This window comes from Phoca vitulina, unplaced genomic scaffold (genome assembly GCF_004348235.1).
Source record: "Phoca vitulina isolate PV1807 unplaced genomic scaffold, GSC_HSeal_1.0 scaffold40, whole genome shotgun sequence".
NCBI classification, from domain to species: Eukaryota; Metazoa; Chordata; class Mammalia; order Carnivora; family Phocidae; genus Phoca; species Phoca vitulina.
In genome coordinates, this window is record NW_022589743.1 from 8511798 (window position 1) to 8538912 (window position 27115).

The 27115-nt window shown below is 35.0% G+C and overlaps 1 protein-coding gene across 4 annotated transcripts in view; it reads left to right on the forward strand.

Moving 5' to 3' along the window:
• The window catches only part of STXBP4 (syntaxin binding protein 4), a 222109-nt gene that overhangs the window by 34282 nt on the left and 160712 nt on the right, over window positions 1–27115 (forward strand). For all 4 annotated transcript variants that reach the window (XM_032429268.1, XM_032429269.1, XM_032429266.1 and 1 more), the window contains 6 exons: window positions 741–847; window positions 1273–1492; window positions 2460–2538; window positions 8172–8266; window positions 15819–15915; window positions 18553–18644. In XM_032429268.1, the coding sequence (XP_032285159.1) occupies window positions 741–847; window positions 1273–1492; window positions 2460–2538; window positions 8172–8266; window positions 15819–15915; window positions 18553–18644 (690 nt within the window). The remainder of the gene's footprint in view (window positions 1–740; window positions 848–1272; window positions 1493–2459; window positions 2539–8171; window positions 8267–15818; window positions 15916–18552; window positions 18645–27115) is intronic.

Below are 27115 nucleotides of genomic sequence, written 5' to 3' on the forward strand. Positions count from 1 at the left end.
GACCAGCTAGGCCTGCCTCACGGGCAGTACAGCAGATCCAGTAAAGAGCTGAAATATGGGTAGAATCAATCTAATTAAGATCTTTGACTGAATTTTTAAAAGCCTTACTGTGGAATCAACCTTACCAGTTTTGTGGGATGAGAGATGCAGGAATGCTTAGAAACTAAAGTGAATGAGCCTTATTTTCTGAAATATTCTGGAATTACTTGATTTACTTTATCACAGAGTCAGAGCTGTATCTGTCTCATAGTACCAATCTTTTTTTAAGGTTTTATTTATTTGAGAGAGAGCGCAAGCACGAGAGGGCAGAGAGAGAGGGACAAGCAGACTTCCCACCGAGCAGGGAGCCCGTCATGGGGCTCGATCCCAGAACCATGGGATCATGACCTGAGCCAAAGGCCGATGCTTAACCGACTGAGCCACCCAGGCGCCCCAGTACCAAGCTTTTAAAATGGGTCTTTTCCTGCTGTACTGGGCTGTGTCTTCAGGATTCCTTAGTGTGCAAATTGAGCTCGCATATACACGAACTGTTCCATTTCATTCATGCATGTAAGCAAACCAGCTTTAGTCAAAACTTTTTGCTATTGAGGTTTTTTGTCCAGCATTTTCTTTTTACGCCTTCTTTAAGAGACTGTTCACTAAAATTTTTCTTTGGTTTAGTTGCATCAATTAGTTGTTGTTGTTTTTTTTTTAAACACCATCATTATTAGTTTCTTTATATATATTACTACTTTTGTTAGGATGGACGTTTGAAGCCAGGAGATCAACTTGTCTCAATAAACAAGGAATCTATGATTGGTGTATCCTTTGAAGAAGCGAAAAGCATAATTACCAGAGCCAAGTTGAGGTAACTTATCCTATCCATAAGATAGAATGAGTTAATTACCATGTCTTCTAAAAACAGTAATTTAAGAGATTTAAATACTTTAGATCCTAAAAGAAATATATATTTTTTATTTTTTACTTATTTATTCATTTATTTAGTTTTAGGGGGAGCATGCATGTGAGCTGGGGTGGGGGAGGGCAGAGGGAGAGGAAGAGAGAGAATCTCAAGCAGACTCCCCGCTGAGCAGCAGAACCCAACATGGGGCTCGATCTCACAACCCTGAGATTGTGACCTGAGCTGAAATAAAGAGTCAGACGCTTAACCAACTAAGCCACCCAGACACCCCCTAAAATAAGTATATTTTAATAATATTTGAAACATTATCTTAAAATTTAGTTGTACTGTATCCACACTATGTCCATAAAGTGATTTCTTTTTAATGCTAGGTCAGAATCTGCTTGGGAGATAGCGTTCATAAGACAAAAATCTGATGGCAGTCATCCAGAAAATCCATCTTATACATCTCTTTTACAAGCTTCTGGAGAATATGGACCTCAAGTCTCGACATTTAGCCTTCTTCCTTCTCCCCCTGAAATACTAATTCCAAAGACCTCATCCACTCCCCAAACTACAGACACCATTTTATCTTCTTTTAGGATAAATCAGGTAATCTTACACTTCTCTGTATACTTATGCAGTCCATAAATCCCCTGTTTTTATGTTTGTTATATACAATAGAATTATAATTTTGGTAGTGCAGTTTTTTAACAGATTGGTAATTCCTTGAAAGTTCTTTTTTTTCTGTGTAATATTTTTATACTGTACTATCAGTAATACAGTTTTTCAAGTCAGTGTGTCTTTTGTCCAGAAAATCATGATCAGGAATGGCCTCACGGAGATATGCCTCGTTGTCACTCAAAACTGTGTTAGGAATGTCATATTTATTTTCAGAAAGTCTCTGATATGATTTAATGTATTCTTATTTCTGTTTCCTGCTTGACTGAAGACAGGCAGTCTTCGTTTTGTTCCTTTTTTTCCTGCACAGTGAGGCTGATCCTGATTACCCGGTATAGGTGGATATGGTTCCCTCACATGTGCGTAGATCACCCCAGTAGACTCACACAGAGGGGGGAGTTTCTACATCAGAATCGACAGTTGATTACTAATTGCTACAGTGCCCTAACAAATCAAAGTTATAAAATAGAGCATATACTCTTAAAGTCTATGTTAGCTATGAAACAAAATAGGAGCTCAGGTAGGCTTTCAGTCAATGGAATAAAATTCGTCAAAGGCAATTTCAGTTTCAGGGACCTGCTAATAAGATACAGAGTGTAAGATTTTCTGTCAGCCCCTTATACTTTTTTTATTTGGGGTTATAATACCTTTTCAAAGATAAGGTTCATGGCCTTATATTTTATTGTCCTTGGACATGGTAGAGCTGAAAGCAGTTGTTACCTTTAATTCTGAAATGCTTTGTTTAGAGGTAAATATACCAAAATTTTAGAGATCTCTGATTTTTTGGACCGCTGCTTTAATCTCTTAAACCATTCTTTTTATGTTAACGTGAGCTTCTAGTCTGGTCTTTGACCTACTTTAGAAAATGACATTTTATTTTCTTCCTTTTCTTTCATAGATAAAAACTGGATACAAGAAAACAGAACAGACTCCAGTCACTTCTTTGGAAAACAGCCCTACGGATATGTCTAATACAGGTAAATGCACATTTAATTCCTCTTTACTGTTATTTCTTTCAATTACTCTTTCTCAATGAGGAGTACATAATGTGATTTAATAGACTTTAAAGAAGGATGCATTATGCCTTTTTTCCTTCAATGGATAAAAGAGTAAAATGAATGTATTGTGCAATGGTCCCTGTTAGATTATGTCTTTTATTAGAAAGTTTCCTGAACAAAGGGTTGAAATTTTAATATGCATTATCATAACGGTGTCTATGAAGCTGTAATAATCAATGAACTGTTGAAATCAAATAATGTAAACTCTTCTTTAAATCAAGATTAGGTTGCCTTTTCCTTTTAGGGAAATACCGGTGAGGTTTATTAAATGCACCTTTCAGAGAAATTATAGATGGGGGCATAACTTAAGAAAAGAAATATGTTTTTTTTTAAGAAGAGATTGTATAGATGTTAATTTAAAAGAAAATCAGTATTATGAATTGAATAGTATTAGTTATAATTACCATGAAATGATTTGCTAACTTTTTAAAACAATAAAGTATTAATTGTGTCACCCATAAAAAAATAATTTTTATCAAACTGTGAAGCATCTATTAGTGGCTCCAATATCAAGAAAAAGCTTTCCCTTTAAATTATCTCCAAAAATTAAGCACAACAACAATCAAAAACCAATGCAAATAGAAAAGTTAATTACATATGTCTAAAAATTATAATACAAATTTTTACCTGTATATTTTAATTTTCAATAGCATTAATCTAGATCAGAATTGCATAATAAGGACAGATTAGCATAAATTACATAGTATCTCAGTCCATTTGGGCTGCTATAACAAAACACCACAGACTGGGTAGCTTATAAACAAAAGACATGTATTTCTAACAGTTCTGGTCGCTGGAAATCCAGGATCATGGTGCTAGCATGGTCCCGGTGAGAGCCTTCTTCAGGTTGCAGATTTCCCATCCTGTCTTCACATGGAGACCTGTGGGGTCTCTTCAATCAGAACACTAATCCCATTCAGGAGAGCTCCACCCTCATGACCTCAGCTCCTCCTAAAAGCCTCATCTCCGAATACCATTATCTTGGGGGTTAGGATTTCGACATCTGTATTTGGGGAGGACACATTCAGACCACAGCACACAGGTACCACACTTAACAGGAATTTATAGTGGATTCCATAATAGTTTCCTCTAATAGTTTGGAGCAGTATTTACCAGTGGGTTGGTAGCAATCTCTAGTCATAAATTATATGCCCTTTTACTTAGTGGGATTCCTTGACTCTTAGAAACTTTATTAGTATTATCCTCTTTATGTATTTAATTTCCATTCTCTTGATGTATTGTTTTTATGTTAAACTGTGAACACACGTGAAGAAGAAAAAATACATAAATGAAAGAAGCAAACAATAGTGAGGATACATTTATGTAATATGTTTTTAATTTTGAAAGTAATTGGACTGCTCATTGCCTCTCTTAGCCTTTTATTAATTCAGGAAGCACTTACTAAGCATGTCATGTACATAGAAAACATAGTTTAGTAGGAATTATGAAGGAATTAGGATATTTTCCATGAGATTCTTAATAGTCTATGGTGAAATAAAACATCGGGTTAAGAAAAAAAAACCTTCATTATTCAGATTAGAAAACATATGTATGTGTTTATTTTATTGAATAACTACAGTTTGCGGTGTTCTTTGTTAACTAGAGCAGGGTGTGGGTGGTTTCTGTACTCGAAGGAACATACTATCTTGTCACAGATAGTGTGAAGACGTGAACAAAGTGGATAAGGGAAGAAGTGGCCTGAGTGTGGTGTAGTGAGGGCACAGGCTCTGAATGCAAATGTAGAGGTTCATTTCTTTGCTTCCAACTTATTAGCCGTGTAACCTTGAAATAGTTGCCTCATGGGTCTTTATGCATATTAAATGAGATCATGCATATCAAGCACTTAGCATTGTAATTGGTACATAGCATAAGCTCAGTAAATTTTGTTATTATTATTAATGTTACAGAACCCACTGACTAGGGTGTAGCTCAAATAATACTTCAGGGGATGTTTTTAGAGCAGAAACAAAAGCTCCCATCCTTTAATTCAATTTTGCATCCTCCCCTCACCCCCCAAATTAGTACATAGTAAAGAATTTGTCACAACCTGCAGAAATTTCTTAGCAAAAATCAGATGTCATCCAGATCTTGAAAGAAGTGGTAAACATCAATTGACGGATGAAGGAGATCTTCCTAAGTGAAGGAAGTACCATGAGCAAAAGCACAGAACAAAGGATGAGCTAGATGTCAGGTGACCCTAGGCAGCAGATCTGATTAGAGTAAAGAGATCCCAGAATAATGAATAAAATGAGGTAAATTCACATCAGTGACTAAAAGAAACAGTGCTGTATTTTGTAATAGAAGCATGATTTAATGAAAATATATTTGAGTGAGCTGTATGAAAAGTAAATATTAAAATACAATTAAAATAGAACATTTTTCTAGAGCAGAATTAGCATTGAGTCAGTCCTATTTTTTTATTTTCAAGTGTAAGTGTAGTAGGCCAGATATTTCTGGGGGCGGAGGGGTGGAAACAAAATCAACTCTAAATTATCTCTAGGTAACTTATATACCTTATGGTTTTTCTGTTATAAGTACTTAATTATAGATTGTTCCTAAATTAGACCCTTAACTGCCACATCTAAACTCCTTTAGCTAGTTGGTATTTATTCAAAAAATGTAAACAAGTTTTAATGTTAACCTCAATAAAAATAAACTGAATTGAAGCAAATCTACCTGTGTTCCCATCTCAAAATTATTCCAAAGTGTAAAACTTGTTAGAATTTTAAAAATCCATATAATACTTGAATATGTTTTTAAAAACTATTATATAAATTTCTTATTTCAGAACTCAGGGTCGTTTACTATTGCTATAAGCTAACACATGAGCTTGTAAATGAACTAAAAGCATGCTAAAGACATTCCTAAAAAAATAAGAATTATTGCATGAAGAAATATTATCATTACTTTAACTTTACCAGAACACAAACTGTAATCCTCCCACACTAAGGTTTTATAACTGAAACAAAAGAGTGATGGGGGGAAAATATCCATGGAGGGTTCATGGTATAAAATGGTTTTGATCCAGCCCTCTTAAAACATTCCCTTTCTTCCCCTAAAAAGAGGAATAGAAGAGAAGATCCAAGAGAATAATAAGCTATCCTTTGAAAATCCTCACTCCCCAGAGAGGAGCAAATCAAGAGCTGGAGGCCAGAATTGAGAGATGTCGCCAGCAAATGGGGAAAGCTGCCTGTCTATGAGCAGCTTTTCAGGTCAAGCTACTCTGAATTACCAAAGCATGCCGGATTTATGCACAAATCCTCCTAAGGTTTTGGCTCAAAGGTGTAGGTTTAGGGGAAGGTTGGCTGAAAGAAAGTGAGATTTTGTTAAGCCATGATTGCATATTGTTAAATGGGGGGGTTAGTGTAAATTTACATTAAATCTCCTGTTTAAATATGTCTCTTTGTTAATATTGACAATATTCTAGGGGTGCATGGGTGGCTCAGTCGGTTAAGCATGCGACTCTCAATCTCAGCTCAGGTCTTTATCTCAGGGTCGCCCCGTGTTGGGCTCCACACTGGGCATGGAGCCTACTTAAACACAAACAATATTCTATAGTGTTCATAGTAGTTTTCTATGATTCTTTATTTTACCTTTACAATTCCTGTGAGGTACACTATTTTATTCTAACTACTTTACAGATGAGAAAACATGATGAAAGATACCGACAACATTTAGGAATAATGGCTTTGGGAGTCACAAGAGACTAGAATCCTGACATGGTCACTTACTAGCTATGTAATCATAGGCTAGTTTCTTTACCTTTTTGGGCCTTGATCTCTCCATCTTTGGGATGGGAATAATAACACCTATGTCATTATGGCTATAGTAAAGCTTAATGAGCTTATGTATATGAAGTACTTAGTGCATTGCCTGGCTAAAAGTAAGCGTAAATAAGAGCTGATCTGCTGTTATTTCCACTGTTACACATAGCAAATTTTTATGCTTAGGTGTAGGAATACATAAGTGAGAATGCATGTCTCAGTGTGTGTGGATGCTCTGTGTGTGTCCCTGTCCCTCCCTGTCCCTCCCATCCTCTAGCCCTTCCACATACTTACACTTGAATTGAGTAATTCACTCCCGGGAGTAGGATTATTGGTCTGAAATCATGATTAGGCTAGCTTGGGTACACCTAGTAGTGCTCTCATTCCTTAATTGCAGGTCAGGCACCAAGCTGAAGGTCACTGACAAGCTTCACAAATCCAAACATTAAAAATGAAAAATAAAGTTTGACTTCCCTGCTCTTTGGTCTTCTATACCACTCTACTCCATGCTGATCTTTTGTGCCACACTGTAGGTTTGGCACAGAATTTCTCTTAAGAGAAAAAAAGAAAAAAATATATATATATACATATATATATACACTGTTTTTTGTCTCATGGCTAACAATTAGGTATCATGATGACAAAAGAGACTTTGATGCTTTTATCAGAATTGTAAAAATTCTATTATACTAAAATCACTCTTTTCCAAGGTTTGATTCCATTTGAAGCTAAAAGTCAGTAACCATTTTTTTTTATGATCTTGACACCTATAAGCTATATTCAAGATTTTACATAGAATGTTAAGGATGTGTTAAAGGTTTAGAGGAAGACTATTTATTTTCATATGCGCTTCTTATGTTCTTAAGAAAGAGAATGCAAATCATTTTGTACTTAGAGACAGATGCTCTGAGAAATTAAAAAAAAATTAAAACACTGCATAAAGATGTGACATTTCAAAAAGTTTTTTCTCTTCCTCTTGTTTCTATGTAGAACTAGTAAAATACCATTTAGAAGTGTATTTAGAATAGTGACAATTTATATACAAGGATTGACATGAATTACAGGAATTTGTTTTACAAACTTTGGCATATTAAAACAAATAATTTTTCAAGGTCTAATCCCTTGTGGCATCTGGTCTCTTATTCATGCAACAAGGACAAAGGCTCATCTAAATAATCAGTGTAGATTAAGAAGGTGTTGGGATGGGTGAGAGGTGTATGAAACTCAACTCTTAGAAGTCCATCTATGCTCCTTGAAATATAACCTTAATGTAAAGTAAGAAATGGGATTTTGGGTTCCAGAAGTTCCTAGTCTGTATCATACTTTATGCGCAAACTTGAAACAATTTGTGTTTATGAGTTTTTCCATAGTACCTTCAGAACTCACGTAACAAAACCACTTTTGCCAAAGACATATCACAGTCTTTTTGCATTCCTAACATGATTTTACTTACTTTGGAAGAAAAAAGACTTCACTTTACAATTAGTAAGGCATCGTGATGATGGGGTAGTGGTAGGATGTATGTTTGTCTTTTAAATTAATATTTCCATGGGATTTAATGCATAATTGGCCATTCTTTTTATATTATATCTTTTAGTGCTCAAGTGAAGCTGATTTATATGATACATTTTAGATTTAAAGAAAAAAAATCATGAAAACAAAAGTGAAAACTGCCAACTGATTAGCCAGAATTATATTTGAACAGCAGGAGCCCAGAACACATCCTGTCAAATGAAAAGTTCTATTCCAATTAAATTTCCAATTAACGTGCACCCTGTTGTCTCTTAGATATTGCCCCTGCATGGACTGATAATTATGGACCACAAGGAAAGAAGATTTCCCTAAATCCCTCTGTTCGCCTTAAGGCAGAGAAACTGGAAATGGTAAATACTTTAAATTTCCATTTTTCTTCTATAAAACAACAGTAAGGAAGTGTTCTCATTCTTTGAGAGGATAAAGGAAGGACTGGAGCCATTACTTTCTTGAAGAATTACTTATTTGCAATTAAATGAATGGCAGTTTGAGTTTTAATTATTTATGTTTGAGTTGAGCAGTCAACTCACTAGTACAAAATAGAAAAACCGTCTGGAACCTAAATTGACACCAAATTAATCAGTTTCCTCCTGTGTAAGAATAAAAACAAATGTGATGTTTTATAATGTAAATCAAAGGAAACAGGGAATGAATTATGACCAAATATGTGGAATAGCAGTAAGTGCAAGGAGGTAATACTTCCATTATTCAACTTTTTAAAAAGCACAGGGAAACTAAATCCTAAAGAACAAAATAGTCATATGCTCACTAAATATAAAGAAGATGGTAGCAATGTACTAAGAGGCACCAAAAATTAGTTCTGGGGAGAGTGAAGTATTGAGAGCTTCTGTATGTAGAAGAAACATAAGGTTATTAAAAAGGAAGAATTAAAAGTAGAAAGCGTTTTAGAGCTTTTCCTACCAGGTGACCTGGGAGCTCACAGCAAAAATGTGCTATGTCTTTTTTTAAATATAAAAATGGATATAGTACTGTATTCCACAGCCTCTACTTTCCAGTCAGTTTTCATGGATAATGATTTTTTTACATTTTAGGGACAGTTGAAAATGCACAATAAATACACATTGCATTTATTCCCATATTCATACATTTGCATGCATGGTCCTATACCAAATACTTTTTCCAGAGTCAGCTTGAATCTTACCCAGTGTTCACATCCTTACTCAGTTCCAATCCCTGTGTCCACATTTTGCTAACTGTTATAGTTTGGGCCAATAGTGCCTTATTTTGCACATCTGCGGCACTTAACATCATTTTGTGGTGCTGCACAGTCTTTTGTGTATTTTGCTTTGACAACAAGATAAAGTTTCTTCACGACAATACCTAGTACACCTACCACTATTTAAACACCTGGTTTGTGCTCGTTAAACTTTGTTATTAATTAGGTACTTAAGATACCTCCTTTAGATTTTCAAAATCCTGAATCTCTTTTGCTAACTTGTACTCTCTTTTTATTGGTGGCTAAAATGTAAGTTCTGGCTGATGCCAAGGTTTACAATCAGTTAATATTAGCATTTTTTTTAAAAAGAATATTTGAGGTATAAAAACATCTATAAATATCTAAAAAATATATAAGTTATTGTATTTTAATGATGTTGCTTTTAATACGCATTTCTAAACATTGAAGATTTAATACTATTTCTCTGCATAAGGAGAAAGTTATCCAGCTGATGACTTTATTTGGCAGCCTTTGTTTCTTTATTCGATTTAAGTTTTCCTAGCACATCATTTTTTTAAAAATCTAATTAATTGTCTTAGATATGAAAATCATCTAAATTTGTATTGACTCTGAGAAATTTGGGTTGTTTGACTATTGAATCAGAATTTCCACGGTTTGGTCCTCCTTTTAGCCTAAACAAATTATTTTTCTGGAAAAATAAAATGGCAGTTTTACAGCAAAGGCAACCCACATTCTGTGTTAACTCATCTCTTGCTTTTATTCAAAGTATATTTAGTGACTTTATGTAGTAGAGCATTCTTTGTTTTCAGAGTATGAAACAGCATCTTATTTAATAAGAATTTTTTTTTCCAAAATCCAAATTAGCTCCTATCTTCCCAAATATTTGCTAAGCTACTCTCCCTTTTTTGTTTGGTTACATAATAATGTAATTATATCTGTATCATTCTGTTTGAAATAGGTCCTATTTCAGTTGCTACCTTGTAGACAGATTCAATTTTATTATCCATTATATTTTTAACATATTTACTATTCGGTAACACATAAGGCCAACGTGATCAAATATTTAAAATGAAATAAAATTATCTTTTTCCTTTATATTCTATAAATATATTGCATATAGCATCTAGGAAATTTGTGTTATAATAAGATTTCACAAGGAAAAGGTGTTGACTAATCATGTGGTTATTAAGTAATTAGCCTACTCAGTACAGTTTTTAAGAAAGACAGAGAAGTTAGAATTTACTGAAAGAAATTACCTGTCAAGACGTGTGTGTGTGTGTGTGTGTGTGTGTGTGTGTGTGTGTGTGTGTGGCATTGTCTTCATGAAGTCCTCTATGTTTTACTAGTCTAAGTAGACAATTTTGTATCAGGATATACTGGAAAATGATTTCTAATACTCAACTACTTATTTGGCAATTCCTTGTTGAAAAATGGATTGCCTCTTTCTTTGAATACTCTGAGGATGATTTAATATACAGATATTTTAAAATAATTTCACCATAGTTATTTACAGTGCTGTATTTTTTAAAGCATTTTTATGAGTACTGTGGGTCTCATTTAGTCCTAATGTTAAACTTATAAGTAGGCATGGTAAACACAGCAAATAGGTATACAGCTTATTAGTTGGCTTGAAGACCAAGAATTATTGTACTTCTCTGCTATCTGTATTTTTGTACCTGAGAAAGATGCTTTGGGATACAGATGCCATTTCGCTGATATTTACTTTACCTCTTGCCATTTCTGTAACATTTGAAGAAAGGTGTAGTGAGCAATGACATACCCCATGTCTGATTACAGTTAATGAGATGTTCTTTGTATTAGGTTAGGAAGTATGTGACGAATATTGTAAAGAAGTGACATTTTTTAAAATTCATCATTCAGACATTAGAAAGAGTTAAGGACGTTTATTTGTCCAATTAAAAAATTTGCATTTTTGCTTAAGGTTAAAAGATGACGTTAATTATTCAAAAAATTTTTGGAACTTGTTTTTTGACCAAAAATAAATTATTTCCCATTTAAATTTATGAGCTTACCTCACTGATATGCTGTATTCATCTAGAGTAAATTTCTAAAGTTTGACTCCAGATCAAGTTCCATTGTAGCTGATTGCATTTTGTAATTTTATTATTACTTAGTATAATAATAATCATATATTACTTACCTTCTGTGACAGGTGTTTTGTTTGCATTACTTTTGTTTTGTTTTGTTTTGTTTATTGTTATGTTAATCCCCATACATTACATCATTAGTTTTAGATATAGTGTTCCATGATTCATTGTTTGTGCATAACACCCAGTGCTCCATGTTTGCATTACTTTTGTAAAATTGTTTTTACTTATATGAAAACATCAGTCGTACACAGAATGATTATATTGTACATGTACAGTTTAAAGAATAATAAACACGCCTGTACCACCACCCAGCTAAGAATCAGAATTTATGACATTGTCTATGTGTTTCTTCTTGATCATATACACCTCTCCCTCTCCCCAAAAGACAATCTGTTCTAAATTTCAAGTTTATCATTTATATGCTTTTTTTTTTTTTTTTAAGAAAGAGGAACAGGAGGGGCAGAAAGAAAGGGAGAGAGAGAATATTAAGCAGGCTCCATGCCCAGCACGGAGCTTGATCTCACAACCCTGAGATCATGACCTGAGCCGAAATCAAGTGTTGGATGCTTAACCGACTGAGCCACCCAGATGCCCCATCATATATATTTATAAAAACATGAAATAATGGTATGCAAACATGCCTGGGAACTGTCCATAAAGAACTCCATAAAAAGAATATAAAAAAGTAAAAAGTTATGCTAAAAACTGGGAGAAAATATTTGTAATACACATAACATATAAAATATTGCTATCCAAAATATTTTTAAAAGTCCTACAATCAATCAGAAAAGACCCACCAATACTTCTCCTGAGTATGCACCCTAAAGAAAATTGTACCCATGTGCTAGAGTAGATGTGTACAAGAATGTTCATTTTTGCATTGCCAGTAAGCAGAAAACCCCAGTGTGCTGGTGGATAGATGAATAAATTGTGACATATTCATCTAATCAGGTATTTGTCAGTGAAAGTGAATGTGCTGTTGTTACAATAGCATATAACAATACAGATGAATGATGAGACCATACTGTAGGGTGAAAAAAAGCAAGTTTCAGAATTCTGACTATCTGCAGCATTTTTATGAAGCTAAAACATAGCAAAACAAAATAACACGGTAGGGATACCTATGTATGGGACCAACCATCTTAAAATTATGGGAATAATAATCCCACATTTCAGTAGTAGTGGTTACCTCTTGAGTAGGACAGGAGTATGTGACATGAATTCAGCACTATTATAATTCTTTTTTTTTTTTTTTTTTTTTTTTTTTTTTTTTATTTATTTGTGAGAGAGAGAATGAGAGACAGAGAGCATGAGAGGGAAGAGGGTCAGAGGGAGAAGCAGACTCCCTGCTGAGCAGGGAGCCCGATGCGGGACTCGATCCCGGGACTCCAGGATCATGACCTGAGCCGAAGGCAGTCGCTTAACCAACTGAGCCACCCAGGCGCCCCAGCACTATTATAATTCTTAAATGGATTCATGGAATTTTTATTTTATTGCCCTCCTTTAAAACATGTATATCTGTTACATATTTATTTTTAGCATATGTCAAATATTATATAATAAAATACTCGGGAATATTAAGCCAAATGTATGAAAGGTATTACCTCTTGGGAGAAGCTCAAAAGGGACTTTTATAATGTTTTGTTATGTTCAAAATTTGAAGTATATATACTTGAATGCTAAGGCACTATTACATCAGTTTTGAAAAGCATGCAAAAGATGCAAAAATGTACAGAATAGAAAGCTATGATATATTGATAATTTTTTTAAAACATATAATACCGTATATGGTATAATTATTGTAAATAAATACATAATCTATGTGTATTTACTATTTAGGTGCTATATTCGTAGAAAAAATTTAGAAAATTATATACCAAACTATTAATAGTGCTTGTCTCTGGAGCAGTAGTTCTCAAGGGTGCTTTTTTTTTTTTTTTTTTTTTTTGCCTCGGGGACATTTGGCAATGTCTAGAGACATTTTTTTGTTTTCATATTTGGGAGAATGCGACCAAATTAGTAATCACTAGCAAAAAATACTTCTCAAAACTGTCTGTGAAAATTTAAAACATATTGCTAAGTGATTTGTGAGTCAAAAACATCACTAATAAACATGTAAAAGAAGTTTAATCTCACTTGTAACTAAGGGAATTTAACCAAAAACGTCCAGTTCATATTCAACATACTGACAAAATTTAAAGTGTGAAAACAACAAATGCTCTTAAGAATGTACAAAAATAGGTCTTATATGCTAGTGGTGTGTGTAAGTTGCTACAACCAGTTTGGAGAGTAATTTTCCCATATCTAAAGTGACAATATATACATACAATACATATGATTCAGCATTTCCTCTTCTAGGAATATACTGTAGAGAACTTTTCACACCTCCATACAAGGAAATATGTGTAATTATTTGTAATAAAAAAATAAGTTGGAGTAATGATAAAAGCTCATCAAAGGATGTAGAATTTGTATTCATACAGTGGGATACCATTTAAAGTTAAGTCAACTAGTTTCACAGACAAGAATATTGAGCAATTATCAAATCATAACACTGAGGTAAAAATAAAAATAATTTGTGAACAAATAATTTGTAAATTTACATATAATAATGTTTGTAGTATACTATTGATGTAAAATTTTAAGTGCACAAGAGTACATAACATTAGGGAATACATGTAGTAATGGTATCAGATCATGGACAGGAAGCATACACCAGCCTTAGGATAGTGGTTCCTGCCGAGGAACAATAGAGAAAACTTTAAACCAAGTCTGTAATGTTTATTTCTTAAAAATATATATAATTTCAAGCAAGTACCAATGAATATTTGAGTACATGGATGTTCTTTGTATTATTCTTTTTCTGTGTGTGTGTGTGTGTGTGTGTGTGTGTGTGTGTGTGTGTGTGTTTGGAACATTTTTATAACCAAAGGGAAAGAACACCAGAAGTTAAGAACCATTATTCCACATTATACAAGCAAATACTTATGACCGTGTAGACAGAGCAGGCAGATGATGCTTAGCTTGGCTCTAGAATCACTCTTGAATGAATCTATGAATCTTTCCTAATCTCCATTTCTCCTGTCTCCTCTTCTCACTGTGCCTGGCCACCTTTATATTAACTGGTATGTTTTTGCCTCGGTATATCCTATACACACTTGTATTAAATTACATATTGCACTAGTTACATTTATTTACATGCTGTTCTCACCCTAGGGACCATAACTGTTTGTGGGTAGCTGTATCTTCTTTGTGTTCCCTTTGCATAGTGTAGTGCTTCAAATAGTAAGCACTAAATGAATATTTGGTGAATGAAATGATAAATGAGCAGATTGCAAAGGAGGGAGAAACTTATAAGGAACAATTACCAATATTGAACTTTACCTACTTTTTAGTTTTGATAGGATTGACACAAAATACATTCTTGCTAGAATCCAGTAATAGGGCATCCAGTCAGGTTTTGCTATTCAGATTAGGTTTTGCTATGTATAACTGGAGGACCTAAAATAACAGTGGTTTCCATTAGAAATTTATTTCTTTCACACCAAAAAGAAGCGTTAAAATATGTAATCCAGGGCTGGCATGGGAGCTCTACTGTGTCAGGGACACATGCTCTATCTTTCTGCTCTGTCATCTTTATTGAAGTAGCTCATGAACCAAGATGACTACTTGAATTCTAGTATTCTATCCTTTCGTCCTTCCTTCTTCCCTCACCTCCTTCCTTCCATCTTTTTTCTTTTAAATTAAGCCCAAAGAGAGAAGGAAAGGGACAAGAATAGCCTACACCTACTTTTGAAAGCCTTCCCAGAAGGACCCCACAGTACTTCACCTTCGATATCCTTGCATAGTCAGTCCCATGGCTTCAAGCCCCAAAGTGGACTGGGAAATACGTTTTAGCCAGATGGCAGTGTTTCTAGCTAAAACTTGTGGTTTTGTTATTCAAGAACAAAAAGAGAATGAACATTGGAATACAACAAGCCATCTCTGAATTTTTAATCTGCTACGGGTACTAAAAGAAGGTAGAGAAAAGAAAAACAAAAAAGGAAAAGAGGCGGGTTCCAGAGAAAGCTTTCTATTTTACTATTTGTGTAAGCCTGCCTATAAATAAGCTAAAATTAAAATATTTTGTGTTTAACCCAATTCCTATCAACTTTAGTTTTGGTCTCACATATATTAACAAAATATCTGTGCTTTGTAGTGCTACTTATAGAAATTAAAGTTTAATCTGATCTAATAGAATTTCCTTGCTATTCTTTCTTCTGCCATATCACATATTTTAAACTAAGAAACTGAGTTTTGGTTCTAGGGCTATGCTTATAAATTTGGCCTCAGCCAAAGTGCTAGTCTTGCAAAAAAGAAAAAGAAAAAAAAGAAACAAACCACAAAAAAACTGAGGTGGTAGTAGAATCAGGAAGCTAATATTTTATAGAAAATTAATCCATAAATAGTCAACAGACTTTCTCTGGGCATGTAATTCTGGTCCCTGTTCCTGATATTGATTCTTTTCACTGGGTTGTAAAATAAAGTTATAATGAAAAGTTTTATTCTTCGGAGATTTGAAAAATTACTTCACATGAGTCCTTTTCCTTCCAGGCTTTAGATTATCTTGGAATTCAGCCCACAAAGGAACAACATCAAGCCCTGAGGCAGCAAGTGCAAGTAGACCCAAAGGGGACAGTGTCTTTTGGAGGTAATATTAAGTTTATCGTGTTGTGTCATCACAGAAACTTGGTGGGAGAGTTATGGTGACCTATTTTCATTAGGAGTGCATCTTCTTTAGAAGGAGAGAGGGGAAAAATAAGACCACATCTATTTCAAGTTTCCTAATCAGTACCCTAAATTGTCTTCTAGAATTACTGGCCTGGCTGGGTCAGCAGAAAGGAGACTTCCCTAGAATCTTCCAGCTCTAAAATATCATCATTCTGTCCTACTTTTTTGTTTTTTATTTATTGCATAAATATTTCTTTAATAATAACAAAAGAAACAATATAAAATATAAAAGTTCTAATTCCAGTGCTGGGAAATTTCATACTTTTCCCAGCTAATATGACAGAATAAATATTTTTATGATGCTGTATAATTATTCTTATTAAAGTTAGCATAATATTGACATACTTAGTTGATATACTATAATATTAAGCCTTTCTACTTTTGGGAATTTTGATGGTTTCTCATAACTGATACTATAAATAAGTCTATATTTAACACTGCAGTTTTTTTTCCTTCTTTTTCTTGGGATAAATTCCCACAAGTGGTTTAGACTTTTGATAGGTATTGATAAGTTGTTTTCAAGAGACATTTTACATATGCATTTGTTCTGCCACTAGTGATGTTTGAATATAACAGTTTTTTATATAGCTGATAGCATGCAGTATTTAATTTTTTTCTTATACAATAAATGCAACATTGTATCGTTTTTAAAGTATCTGTATTGCTAAAGAAATTCACTTTTTAGTTTCAAAGTGATGGAGAAAATATACATTTGCTTTCCTCTCCTTTTGAAAATCACCCCAAATAGTGAAGAGAACAAAAAAACAGAATTGCGTGTATTAACCAAAACCATGATATATAAGGACAGAACATGGATGAGGAGAGTAAACGAATTCGTGAGTGGAGGCAAAAAAGCCCAAGTGTCTAAAGTGATGGGGGAAACACAATGGGAAACAAGCTGATTTGTCCCTGAAAAGGCTTAAGAATTAAAAGTATCAGGTACTTCTGAAGGCTGGGTATAGGCGGGGCATTTCAAATAGGGTTGTTAGAAATCTGTGTAAGAAGTTTTTATCTGTGCTGTTACCTGCCCCCTCCCAAGCAGCCCAGAATATAACAGTCCCTTATACCTACAAAGAAAGAAGTGTATTCTCTTGAGAAATTAAACCAGAGAGCTTCTGAACCTATAGTTGCCAGCAGTCAGGGAATTTGGAGGAGTGCATGGTTAGTTATCACAACACACACCCAGATTGCTCGGTGAACTTTGCAGTCATGTTCATACTCTGTAGGCAAGAGGTTGTAAGATTCTCGCTGAAGAAGCTACCTCAAAATGTCAGTTGGACCCCTGATTGCTCTGTAGTGAGACCAGCTAGATGACAAGGCAATTTATGTACACAAAATTTCCAATCAGTGTCTTGGTGGTGATTCTTCTTAAATATGAACTTACAGCCGAGGGTCACCAGACATTTGGAGAAATTCTCCAACATAAAATTTAAGAGCCCAAAACTGACAAAGAAAAAAACAAGAACCCTGAAAAAGGAGGAATAATGCAAAAGCAGGAGAGAACTTCAGACAAACCCAAATGAACATCTTTGAAAAGGTAAACAAAGATAAGGCATCCAGGAAATAAAGAATAGGATATTGTAGAATAGGAACCATCAGAGAATACAAAAAAGGATCTTTGGAAATTAAAAATATAATAGCTAAAATTAAAAAATTTGAAGATACATAGATGATTGGGTCACACTCGTTTGAAGAAGCTTAGAGTTTGCTAGCCAGCATCAGGCAGTCTTTTTTTGTTGTTGTTAAGATTTTATGTATTTATTTGACAGAGAGAGCAAGAGAGCACAAGCAGGGAAAGCAGTAGAGGGAGAGGGAGAAGCAGGCTACCTGCTGAGCAGGGAGCCCTATGCGGGACTCAGTCCCAGGACCCTGGGATCATGACCTGAGCCGAAGGGGTCTACTTAACCGACTGAGCCACCCAGGCACGCCAGCATTAGGCAGTCTTAATTAACAGTTGCTAAGAGTATATGCCTTGGAGTCAGACCTTAAATGGAATTCTGCTCTGCTACTTACTTGCCATGTAGCCATGCGAAGTTTGGCAGTTAGCTTGTCTTAGTGCTGTATGTAAAATGGAGAGCATAGGAGGACCTGCCTCAGAAAATTGTTGGGAGGATAGAATAGCAAAGCACTCTGCCTAACACAGAGGCTGTTCTGTAAACATTAGCTCCTGCTATTATTATTATTAAACCTCTGGCTCGAGCTAGAAAAGCTGTAAGTCACAATATTGTCCTATGTTTCAGAGAAAGTTCTTGCTCATGAGAAAAGAGTTGCAGAAATAGATATGCCTGTGATATGTATGTGCTCTGTTGTTATCTTGACTGATTTATTAACCTCAGCAAAGTTAACTGAGGTAAGTTAAAACTGGTTTATCTCTCACTTTTTATTTGAGGTTGTATTTATCTGTCACATCAGTTAATACTACCTTAAGGTAATCCACTGAAAAGTAAGTTAAGTTGGAAGTGTTATAATGCATAGCTTCAACTTCATTTAGAAAAAGGTAAGATGTATTTAGATGATGTTAAATGCTGTGTTCCTACTGAAGTGTATTCCATTTCAGATTTTGTCCAGGTTGCCAGAAACTTGTTTTGCTTGCAGTTGGATGAAGTGAATGTCAGTGCACGTGATATTTCCAGCATATTAGATTCACAGGTAGGGTGTGCCTTACAGAAATGTCTTGATTGAGCTTGGATCATAAGTCTTGACTGTTATATGTCGTATATGTAGCCTTTTTTTCATTTTTCACTTTTAAAAAAATTATGCAAATACTATATGCTTCTCAATTTTACTTTTGATTTTAAATTAATCTGTGTTTTCTATATTTATTAAATAAATATAGAATAAATAAATAAATAATAAAATATTGAATAAATACATTCTATATTTCTATATTGAGAATATAGAAAACACAGATTAATTTAAAATAAAAAGTAAAATTTCATCTTGATCTCTTCTGTTCCTCCTCTCTCAGTATTTCCTCATGCTACTCCTCCCTAAATATATCACAGAAAAGTACTCATAAGTGTATATACCCTCTGAAAAATTACAGTCTGAACCATCCTCATGTGTCAGCATCCAGATCAGCATGAAGGATGGGACACCTGCATGGCCTCAGTAGGTTAAGCATTCGACTCTTGGTTTTGGCTCAGGTCATGATCTCAGGTATTCTTTTGTCTTTTTTGAGCTTTATGTAAAATGTAGTTGTGAAGCCTATTAACTTCACCAGTCATTTGTTCTACAGAACTTTGACATTTAGGGGCGCCTGGGTGGCTCAGTCAGTTAAGCTGCCGACTCTTGATTTTGGCTCAGGTCATGATCTTAGGATCCTGGGCTCAAGCCTCACGTTGGGCTCCATGCTCAACGGGGAGTCTGCTTGAGGATTCTCTCTCTCCCTCTGCCTTGTCCCTCCCCCTGCCCACTCTGTCTCTCTCTCAAAATAAATAAATAAATCTTTAAAAAAAAAGAACTTTGATATTTATGACATTTATATTTATATATCAAATTTTTCAGTCATTTTCATTACAGAGTTTCTGTGTTATTGTATCATTCAGGGTCTTCCCAATTTATATATTTAGTTCACTCAAAATCTGTTCTTGTCTATGCATGAGTTAGGGCCCCAAATGGATAACCACTTGTCCTTGTGCCACCATCATTTACTTAGTAACTATCGTTCTTCACTTTTGCCACTAATTTGAAATACAAACTTTATCCTATACTAATTCTCTATCTAGATACACAGATCTGTTTCTACACCCACCACTCTGTTCCATTGATCACTTTCTCTCTGCTAGTACCTTACTATTTTAATTATTCTAGGCGTATATTTCTAGGTTCATTGTTATGTGGTAGGCTAAGTCCTTAATTTTTTTCTTTTTTTTCTTTTTTTTTTTTTTTTTTAAGATTGTATTTATTTATTTGACAGAGAGAGAGAGCACAAGCAGAGGGGGAGCAGCAGGTCTAGGGAGAGGGAGAAGCAGGTTCCTCACTGAGCAGAGAGACCAATGCGGGACCCGATCCCAAGACCCTGGAATCATGACCTGAGCCAAAGGCAGACATTTAACTGACTGAGCCACCCAGGCACCCCAATTTTTTTTTTAACTTCTTGGTTTTGATCTTCTCAGTGATCTTTAGAATCATTTTTGCCATGGTAATAAAAATTTAATTGGGACTTTTTAAAATTGGAATTGCACTGAATTAAGAGAGTAGTTTGGGAGAGATGAATAGGATTTATTTCTCCATTCATTTAGGTGTTTGTTGATATTTTGGAAAGAGAAAATTGTATCTTGCTTCATACATGTCTTAAATATTTCTTGTTAGTCTGAATAGGTATGCTATAGTTTTTGTTGCTATTGGAAATGGGATTTTTTTTAACCATTATATTTTCTAATTGATTATTAGTAAAGATAATAATTTTCTTTAAAGATTTTATTTTTAAGTAATCCCTACACCCATTGTGGGGCTGGAACTTAGAACCTCAAGATCAAGAGTTGGCATGCTTCACCAACTGAGTCAGCCACGTGCCCCAAGATAGAAATTTTTGAATGGTTATTTTGTGCAATGCCACTTTATTGAACTCCCTTATTCTGTTTTTCAGTTGTCTTGGGTTTTCTGGGTAGGCATTTTAAGTTAATTACATTTTTGTCTCTCCCACAAAATTTTAATTTTTTCTGAATTACTGTTGGAACAGGAGCTGCAAAAGTGACCAAAAAATAAATTTTCATGATATTTGAGCCATTTTACATTTTTAATTTTTTAGAAGAAGCTAGCATTATCTTATTTAATAAATAAGATTTGTAATATTTTATATCTACTTATTTAAAAATTATTTAAACATTATAAAATTTATGCCATTTCTATTTTTCTGCAACAGCTTACATAAAAGAAACTTTATCTGTTCCTTTAAGGTTTGAAAATGTTTCATATGCCAGATGGTCTAGGCCTAGGTCTTTTTGGAAGAGGACATATTTCCTATTTTTTTAATGTCTTCTAAGGTTATTTTATTCAAGTTTTTGTCCTTTTCTTGAATAATTCTGTTAATGGATATCTTTCTAGAAAATTGCCCTTTCATCAAGATACTAAAATTTGTTTAAAAAATAACACGGAATTTTTTTTAGGTTTTTAATATATTTTAGCAATACTACTTTTTATCTCATAGATGGTACTACACAATTTTTACAGTTATCACACCCACAAATTTCTATAGATCATATTTTAATTATCATTCAGTATGTAATATTTTCATTGTCATTGCTTCTTTGACCCTGATTTTTAACTGTTTTAGACACTTTCTAGTCATATAGTTCCCTTCTGGTTGCTGATTTCTAGTGTCCTTCACTGAAGTTAGAAACACCTTCTCCATGGCATTAATCCTTTGACCATATATCCAGCATATAGTCAATTTTATGAAATATTTCCCATCTTTTGAAATGTCTGTTCTGCACTGAAGTGAGTGCAGTGTTCCCTGTACATCAGTTAGGTCAAAGTTGTTAATCATGTGATTCAAACTTTATTTCCTTTTTTTTTTTTCAAATTTTCTATTTCCTGACTCATTTCTTGTCTTCTTTTATTATCAGTTATTGAGCAAGAGGCATTTTTTTTTTTTTTAAAGATTTTATTTATTTATTTGAGACAGAATGAGAGAGAGAGAGCACATGAGAGGGGGGGAGGGTCAGAGGGAGAAGCAGGCTCCCTGCCGAGCAGGGAGCCCGATGCGGGACTCGATCCAGGGACTCCAGGATCATGACCTGAGCCGAAGGCAGTCGCTTAACCAACTGAGCCACCCAGGCACCCCGAGCAAGAGGCATTTCATTTTAAAACTTCCCTTAGCTCTGGGGCGCCTGGGTGGCTCAGATGGTTAAGCGTCTGCCTTCGGCTCAGGTCATGATCCCAGGGTCCTGGGATCGATCCCCGCATCAGGCTCCTGGCTCAGCGGGGAGCTGCTTCTCCCTCTCCCTTAGCCTCTCCCCCTGCTCATGCTCTCTCTCTCTCTGTATCTCTGTGTCTCAAATGAATAAATAAATTTTTAAAAAATCTTAAAAAAAAATTTCCCTTAGTTCTGCTGATTTTTGCTTTCCATATCATAGGCTGTATTATAGGTGTATATGATTTTAGAATTGTTATATCCTGACAGGACATTGAATCTCTTCATCTCTAGAATGTTTCCCGCCTTAAAATCTACTCAATCTAATCATAAAGTAATACCACTTTTCTTTTGGTTGATGTTTTAATTTGGTTTCCAATGACTATAAATATTTCTCTTTTTTAAAGAAAACTGTTACATAACCCTTTAAATGTATCTAATGGAATCTAAATACTAGTTTTTGATACTTATAATCATCTTATTTAAAAGAAAATTCATTCATAAATTCTTATTCTCAGAAATTTATCATCTTTCCTTTTTCTCTGCTAACTTATATTTTTATTCCATATTACCCTAGAATGTTGCCTTGATATATTATAATTTCAAGAATATAGTATACGTAAAAATCAGTCATTGAAAAAAATCAGTCGTTGATCATCCTATTATTATTTTGCAAAAAAATTTAGATGATTAAAATTTATTTGTTTTAATTCACTGTATTCATAAGCTCTGACATTAAAATTTTCTTCTGAATTGAGTAATAATTCTACTTATTGGTACACAATCAAAAAATATAAATATATAAATTTTGATCAATTATTTTTATAAAGGTAATTTTTAAAATATAAATTCATGTTTCAATGGATGAATTATTTGCAATCCAGCTCTGTCATTTATAAGATTTCCATACTTGCACAGGGGCATTTTTAAATTCTTCAGTACTGGTTTACTTTGCTTTGTAAGTATTGATATCTAATAACACATTCTTCCACTTTGTTCTTCTTTTTATATATTGCTTTGGCTAATCTTTTTTCTTGTCCAAATAAGTTCTAGCAAAAATCTTACTGTACTGATTATTTTAGGAAGAAACAACATCTTTATATATTTAAGTCTTCCTATCAAACATGTTTTGACTTCTTAATTTTATCTTTTTTTTTTTTTTTAAGATTTTATTTATTTTTTGACAGAGAGAGAGACAGTGAGAGAGGGAACACAAGCAGGGGAAGTGGGGGAGGGAGAAGCAGATTCCCGCTGAGCAGGGAGCCTGATGCAGGGATCGATCCCAGGACTCTGGGATCATGGCCTGAGCCGAAAGCAGACGCTTAAGGACTGAGCCACCCAGGCGCCCCTAATTTTATCTTCTTGAATAGCAAATAATACATTTGATGTATTTTTCCCAATACAAGCTTTATTAATCTTTTGTTAGATTTATTTCTAGTTACCCTTCACTTTTTTGCTCTTATAATAAATGGTGTCTTTTTCTGTTTTTAAGACTTCATTTTTTAGAGCAGTTTTAGGTTCACAGCAAGATTGAGGGGAAAGGTACAGAGATTTCCCAAATGCCCTTTGCCCCGACACATGCATAGCCTCCCTCATTATCAACATCCTGCACCAGAGTGTGGTATATTGTTACAATTGATGAACCTACATTGATACATCATTATCACCTGGAATTTATAGTTTACATTATGGTTCACTCTGGGTGCTGTAAGTTCTATGTGAGTTTGGACAAATGTATAATGACATGTATCCATCATTATGGTATCATACATAGTATTTTTACCACTCTGAATTCTACCTCTGTGCTCTGCCTGTTCATCTCTCCACACCTGCACCCCTCACCCCTGGCAATCACTGATCCTCTTATTGTCTTCATAGTTTTGCCCTTTCTATAATGTCATATAGTTAGAATCATACAGTATGTAGCCTTTTCAGATTGGCTTCTTTCACTTAGTAATATGCATTTAAGGTTCCTCCATATCTTTCCATGTCTTTTCAGTGCTGATTAATATTCCATTATCTGAATATACCACAGATTATCCATTTACCTGTTGAAGGACATTTGGTTGCTTCCAAGTTTTGGCAGTTGTGAATAAAGCTACTATAAACATCCATTTGCAGGTTTTTATGTGAACATAAGTTTTCAGCTCCTTTGGGTAAATACCAAGGAGCACAATTGCTGGTTCATATGGTAAGAAGATGTTTAGTTTTTTTTTTTAATTTTTTTATTGTTATGTTAATCACCATACATTACATCATTAGTTTTTGGGGTTTTTTTTTAAGATTTTATTTATTCATTTGAGACACACAGATACAGAGAGAGAGAGACAAAGCATGAGCAGGGAGAGAGGCAGAGGGAGAGGGAGAAGCAGGCTCCTCGCTGAGACAGGAGCCCGATGTGGGGCTCGATCCCAGGACCCTGGGATCATGATCTGAGCTGAAGGCAGACGCTTAACCATCTGAGCCACCCAGGCGCCCTACATCATTAGTTTTTGAGGTAGTGTTCCATGATTCATTGTTTGTGCATAACACCCAGTGCTCCATGCAGAACGTGTCCTCTTTAATACCCATCACCAGGCTAACCCATCCCCCCACCCCCCTCCCCTCTAGAACCCTCAGTTTGTTTTTCAGAGTCCATCGTCTCTCATGGTTCATCTCCCCCTCCGATTTCCCCCCTTCATTCTTCCCCTCCTACTATCTTCTTCTTTTTTTTTTTTTCTTAACATATATTGCATTATTTGTTTCAGAGGTACAGATCTGTGATTCAACAGTCTTGCACAATTCACAGCACTCACCATAGCACATACCCTCCCCAGTGTCTATCACCCAGCCACCCCATCCCTCCCACCCCACCCCTCACTCCAGCAACCCTCAGTTTGTTTCCTGAGATTAAGAATGCCTCATATCAGTGAGGTCATATGATACATGTCTTTCTCTGATTGACTTATTTCGCTCAGCATAACACCCTCCAGTTCCATCCACATCATTGCAAATGGCAAGATCTCATTCCTTTTGATGGCTGCATAATATTCCATTGTGTATATATACCACATAAGAAGATGTTTAGTTTTATAAGAAACCATCAAACTGTCTTCCAAAATGGCTATACCATTTTGCAGTCACAATAGCAATAAATTAGAGTTCCTATCATTGAGAATGAGAGTTCCCGTGATCTAGTTATTTGGAAACCTTTGGGAGATCACCCAGTCTCCTAGAATGGAGGCACTGACTTACCAGAACTGAGTTAGTAGCATTTAAGGTAGGAAAACTGAACCTGTAAGAACACTGTTTTTCTTCTGCTGTTTCAGGTGTTATGTATTTTCCTACCTAATGCTGACTGCAGAGCATTGTTTTCTTACTGCCAAACAGTTCTCAAAGCTACTGTCCCCACTTTTGATGGGAAAGGCAATGGTGGTTAGGTTGCTCACAACATAAGAGAAACGGGGAATTCAGAGGACTTTGGGTGAGCGTGCAAAGCTTGCTTATTAGCAGCTGCAAAACATACTGGTGCTCCAAATTAGTAATTTACTTCCTTTCTAGCCAATATGATTTTAGGGCAGATAAGAGTGTATTCAGTCTGTGATACTTTGATGACAAAAGCCAAGTGCCTATGGTAATTGTACAAGGTTTTCTGCATGCCAATAATTTCCTGTTTGTGGCTTCAGATCAAAATGTTGTGCAATTGTCATTATATTAGTTTATAAGGCTTCTTTTGTTATGTTCTGCTTGTCAACATGTAGAAGATATCCCCATAAAATGTTGCCCTTTTTTTTTCACTTGAATCCATAATAAGAATACCTTTTACTTCACCATACTCACATATATAACTGAAACGAAAGTCTCAAAGTAGTACTTATGTTTTCTATATCATTGCATTCTTATTTAATATTCAGTTCTATTTCATTAAATTTTTGGACTTAAAATTCCGTAATGGGTCATGTACCACAGCTTGAAAAATACTACAAAAATCACTGCTTGTTGGGCGCCTGGGTGGCTCAGTTGGTTAAGCGACTGCCTTCGGCTCAGGTCGTGATCCTGGAGTCCCGGGATCGAGTCCCGCATCGGGCTCCCTGCTCAGCAGGGAGTCTGCTTCTCCCTCTGACCCTCCTCCCTCTCATGCTCTCTGTCTCTCATTCTCTCTCTCTCAAATAAATAAATAAAATCTTTAAAAAAAAAAAAAAAAAATCACTGCTTGTCAAGTAGCTCATCAGAAACAAATGAAAAATATCTTATTATTTTGTAGCAGTATTCCTAAACTTTTTGTTGTTGTTGAAAAAACACCATAGTGCTTCATCTGAAGTATCAATCAATCTGTGGTTGAGGATGCTGACAGTCTGTGAGAGTGGGGAAATTCCACTATGGTTATCCCCTTAACCATCTTGTCACAAACAACAGAGTCAAATATAACAATCCATCTGTTAGGGATGGTTGTTTTTTACTTGTGTTTCCTTTTTCTGGCTTGTCTTTTCCTTAATTTATTTTATTTATTTTTTTTTTTTTAAGATTTTATTTGTTTATTTGACAGAGACAGAGATAGTGAGAGCAGGAACACAAGCAGCAGGAGTGGGAGAGGGAGAAGCAGGCTTCCCGTGGAGCAGGGAGCCCGATGTGGGACTCTATCCCAGGACCCTGGGATCATGACCTGAGCCGAAGGCAGACGCTTAACGACTGAGCCACCCAGGCGCCCCTCCTTAATTGATTTTTTAAAAATATTTTTGCTGAAGCATAATGGACACCCTGTAAAGTATAAAAATCTCAAGTGTACAACGTGATGAATTTCTATTAGTACCTCGTGTATAATCACCAAAGGCTCCATTGTACCAACTTTGTCCCAGTTGGCCACCACTCCCACCTTTACAATGGAACCACTATTCTGACTTATATTAGCATAGATTGCTTTTGCCTGTTCTTGAACGTCCTAATAAATAGAATCACACAATATATACTCTTTTGTGACGAGCTGCTTTTGCTCATCGTTTCATCTGACTCAAGATTTCTTGAGATGCCGTGTTTCAAGAAGGAAGAATTGCTGAGTCAGTCTAAGTCCTACTTTTGTTTAGTTGACAAAAAACAAACAAACATGATTTTGGAATAATATGGCATTTAGATCTAAAAATGTACTTATCGGAAACAAAAAAAAAAAAATAAAAATAAAAATGTACTTATCGGGCGCCTGGGTGGCTCAGTTGGTTAAGCGACTGCCTTCGGCTCAGGTCATGATCCTGGAGTCCCTGGATCGAGTCCCGCATCGGGCTCCCTGCTC